Here is a 4,420-nt window from a genome sequence, read left to right on the forward strand (position 1 = left end):
GGTGGGGCCGGGGGTGGGGCCGGGGGTGGGGCCGGCGGTGGGGCCGACGCCACCGATGAGGCGGAGGAGCGACGTGGCCGTGGCTGCACGCTGCTCTCCCAGCGTGCCACGGTGCGCGTGCTCGCCCGCTTTGAGGCCGAGGCCTCGGAGGGCTCGGGCCTGCGCACGCCCATGCTGGGGCCCGACTGGCTGCTGGACGTGAGCGAGGTGGTGGCGCGCGCCGGCCTGGTGCGGGTCGCCAATCCGGCCGTGGCCGAGGTGCGGCAGCAGCCGGGCCTCGTGGTGATCGCCCGGGAGGCCGGAGTCACCGCCGTGCAGGTGACGCGCCGCCCGCGGCCTCTTGGGCAACATCGCCACTCGTGGGCACGCGCGTGGTCACGCGTGTGTGTGTGCGTGTGTATCTCGACTTGTGTGTGTGTGTGTCTCTACGTGTGTGTGTATGTGTGTCTCTATGTATGCGTGTGTCTACGTGTGTGTCTAGACATGTATATGTGCGTGTGTGTGTGTCTCTACGTGTGCGTGTGTGTCTCTCTACGTGTGCGTGTGTGTTTCGACTTGTGTGTGTGTCTCTACGTTTGTGTGTGCGTGTCTCTGCACGCGTGTCAATCTACGCGCGTCTCTGCGCGCGTATCACTTTACGCGTGTCTCTGTGTGTGTGTGTGTCTCTACGTGTGCGTGTGTCTCTGCGCATGTGTCACTCACCGCGTGTTTCTGCGTGTCTCTGCGCGTATCTCTGCGTGTGTCAATCTACGCGCGTAATCACTTTACGCGTGTCTCTGTGTGTGCGCGTCTCTGCGTGTGGCACTCTACGCGTGTCTCTGCGTCTGTCTCTGCGTGTGTCTCTGCGTGTGTCTCTGCACGTGTCTCTACCTGTGTCACTCTACGCGTGTCTCCGCACGCGTGCCGCTCTCCGCGTGCGTGCAGGTGGTGTCGCCGCTGTCGGAGGGCGTGCACGGCGAGGCGCCGCTGTCCGTGCTGGAGGAGCGCGTGGCGCTCGCTGCGCTGCGTCTCCTCCTGGTGGGCGGCCTCTCGCTCACCGTGGGCGCCGCGCCGGGCCCACTGCCCGCCGTGCTCGCCAGCGTCGCCGCACAGCGCCTGCACGCCCACAAGCAGGTCCGGTCTGCTCGCTCGCTCGATTGCTCAAACACGCGCTCGCTTACAAGCGAACGCTCACAAACACACACTCACAAACACACACTCACAAATGCACGCTCACTTGCTCACAAAGACACTTACAAACACGCTCACAAACGCGCGCTCGCTTACAAGCGAACGCTCACAAGTTAAAAGGTATAGCCCTGTGAGCCATTCGGCTCTTGAATCGGTTGCAACCGCAACAAACAAAAAACAAAAACATGAACAAAAACATCTTAAAGTGAATATGTGATTGAGTGCAAACAGAAAATCCAAGAAAAGACAGCAACATTTTGCGGAAAAAAACACCGTACACCAACGCTGTGTGCAAAAATCCCAGTGGGATGCAAGTCAAACAACCAACAACAACACACACTCACAAACACACACTCACAAATGCACGCTCACTTGCTCACAAAGACACTTACAAACGCGCTCACAAACTCACGCTCGCTAACAAATGCTCGCTCACAGATGCTCGCTCACTCACGCTTGGATAAACCATCACGTGAACTCATCCTCGCAGAAGCAGCAGGAGCAGGTTTTGGCTGGCGGTCGAACAAAGACGGTCACCACATGGCGAGCTTTCAGATGCGCTTCGCGGCCGTCTGGAACGCTCTTCTTTGCGATATTAGGAAGCCACTGGAGCTATGCACTTTTAAATCATTTAGATTGAAAACTCTATTATTTTTGTGTGTAGTTCGTTGTCCTTCCCCTGCACCTCCGGTCAGCACGGTTGGCTACATCGTACATACAAGCCGGCGACCCGAGTTCGATTTCCGCTCGCAGCCAATGCCAGTGACGATTATCTGAACCGGTCCTAGACCTCGCCTAGGTAAGCTCAGCCTCAAATGAGTACCTGGTACGATGTGTAAACATCGCCACTGGGGAGACAAAGGCGGCCGAGCGTGGTGCTGACCACCTCACCCCCCGTCGTGTGCCACACCGGCCTTCATTAGGTGCCACTCGCTGACAGCGCTCGCCCCCTCAGTCTGTTGAGGCTCCTCCTCGGGTGACCTCTGACCTTGCTGCGTGCGCTGCCCAGGAGGCGGTGCTGAACGCGTGGCTCGAGTTCAGCGATGACACGGCCGCCCCGCTCGACATCTACGACCCGGGCTCCTTCTCGCTGACGCTCACGTCGCTCGACGAGTCCGTGGTCTCCGTGCGCGCTCCGGCTCCCCGGGGGGGCCGGGGCGACGGTGACCCCTGGGTGGGTCCGACGGTGACGGCCGAGGGCGAGGGCCGCGGCGACCTCCTGCGCGCCGAGCTCGGCGTGCCGGACGTCTGCCAGAAGTCGAAGCGCAGGAGCGGCGTCGTGGCGGCGAGCACCTGCGCCGTCAACGTCAAGTTCGGTGCTGCCGCCGCCGGCGACGACTTCGGAGATTACGGCAGCGACGCTGACGGCGATCCGCGTGGCGGCGACAGACGGCCTCCGCCGCCTCCGATATCGTCTCCACCACCGGGCCTCCCCGTGGCGTCGGATGAGGGCGATGAGAACAGCCGCGGGGTCGCTGACGCCTCCTCCTCCGCGGGGTCGACTGCGACGACGACGACGATGGTGGCGGTGACGACGAGCAGCGACGAGCGATTCCGCGGCATCCCCGACGACGTCGACTTGGAGAGGAGCTTCCCGGGGACACCGCGCAGCCGCGAGCGTGGCGACGACGACGACGAGGACGAGGAGGAGGAGCCGGACGAGCAGCGGGAGGCCGTGATGACGTCGGAGGACGACGACGACGACGACAACGAACTGGGGAACGACGCGGTGCGCACCGAGGTGCCGCCGCCACCGTCGCCGCGCTCCCTCACCGACCTGGAGATCGGGATGTACGCGCTGCTCGCCGTCTTCTGCCTCGCCATCGCCGTCTTCCTCGTCAACTGCTTGACCTTCGCCCTGCGCTACCGCGGCGCCGGCGGCAAGAAGGCGCACGGGGCGGGCGGCCCCGCGGCGGCGGGGGGGGCGACCGCCAACGGCAGTGAGCGCTGCCCGTCCGGCGCCAAGCCTCGCCGCCCGCACGACTGGGTTTGGCTCAACCAGCCGCAGCCGCGCTCGCCCACGCCCACCGACGTGACGCCCACCGACGGCGGCGGCCCCCCCGGCCGTGGCGGCCGCTCCGACGCGGCGCCGCTCGGACCGGGCGGCGGCGACGGCGCCGATGCCGGCGGCGGCGGCGTCGGTAACGGCGTCGCGGAAGCCTCGCTCAACTCGCCGACGTCCAAGCGCAAGAGGGTAAAGTTCACGACGTTCGCGGCCGGAGCGCCGGACGCGGCGGCGGCGCCATCGGCGTCGCCGCCGCTGCCGCCGCCGCGACCGCCGCCGTCCCCGCCGGCCGTGGGCGCGAGCGCGGAGGACCTGGAGTGGGTGTGCCGCGACATGGGACTGCGGGAGCCCGACGCCTTCCGGAACTACATGGAGCGCATCAAGGAGCGCGTGTGACTGCGTCGGGGGCACAGAGGGGCGCGAGCTGCGGTCGGAAGGTCGCGAGTTCGAGCCCTGGGCCAGGGAGCCCGCGCAACGAACTTTGCCGGAAGGCGGCGGCGGTGGTGAGAATACGGATGGACTGGGCCCCCCGCCGTGTGAATGTGGAGTTGACACCGCTGGCTCGGGACCGTCGTTAAGGGATAGAAGCCGCCGCAGCACCCCCCCTCCCTCCGCCCGCGCGGTGCCCGCTGGAACCGTGGGAGACGCTCTGACTGCGCCGTGGGTGCCGTTCGCTCGCGACGCCGAGCGGTGCCGACCCTGGATCGTGAGCCGCGGCTTCGCGTCACTCGAGGCGCCACCGCTCACCGCAACGTTAAGTAGAAGAAGAAGAAACAGCACGCACAACCCATTCTCCTAAATGAATCGCGATCCTCAATCCAGGTAGCTGAGCGATGTCGCCACGGCGGGAGTTGAGTGGTGGTGGTGGTGGTGGGAGGGGGGTGCGGCGGGGGGGGGCGGGGGGGTGCAGGGGAGGGGGGCAGGGGGAGGGAGGGGAAGGGAGGCCGCGGCACGGCGGTGGAACCGTTGCACCCTTCTTACCTTATTTAACGAGCGGTTCGCTGTCGCTCGGTAGCGACACGCGTGTTGAGCGCACCACGTTCCACCACGGGCCTGGCGGGCATCACCACCGCCACCCCCCCCCCCCCCCCATGTATCCACGGAGAGCCCAGCCACCTCTCCGCGTCTCCGTTGGACCCGGGCCTCGCGCTCGGTGGCGGACGATGAAGGCGGAGACCTCGTGCCGATATCGAGTCTGGCGCAGAAGCGCGTGTCGCGTTGTTGTCGTTGTTGTTGTTGTCGTCA

General features: G+C 65.5%; 1 protein-coding gene across 1 annotated transcript; it reads left to right on the forward strand.

Moving 5' to 3' along the window:
* Positions 1 to 35: 35 nt before the first annotated feature.
* On the forward strand, positions 36 to 4,050 carry LOC133348835 (transmembrane protein 132E-like). Its single transcript, XM_061561879.1, has 3 exons — positions 36 to 318; positions 925 to 1,113; positions 2,180 to 4,050. Exons 1-3 carry the CDS (start codon positions 172 to 174, stop codon positions 3,569 to 3,571), a joined length of 1,728 nt encoding a protein of 575 aa, XP_061417863.1. The 5' UTR covers positions 36 to 171; the 3' UTR covers positions 3,572 to 4,050.
* Positions 4,051 to 4,420: the final 370 nt, after the last annotated feature.

This window comes from Lethenteron reissneri, chromosome 28 (genome assembly GCF_015708825.2).
Source record: "Lethenteron reissneri isolate LAM-NWPU_2019-01 chromosome 28, ASM1570882v1, whole genome shotgun sequence".
Taxonomy (NCBI): domain Eukaryota; kingdom Metazoa; phylum Chordata; class Hyperoartia; order Petromyzontiformes; family Petromyzontidae; genus Lethenteron; species Lethenteron reissneri.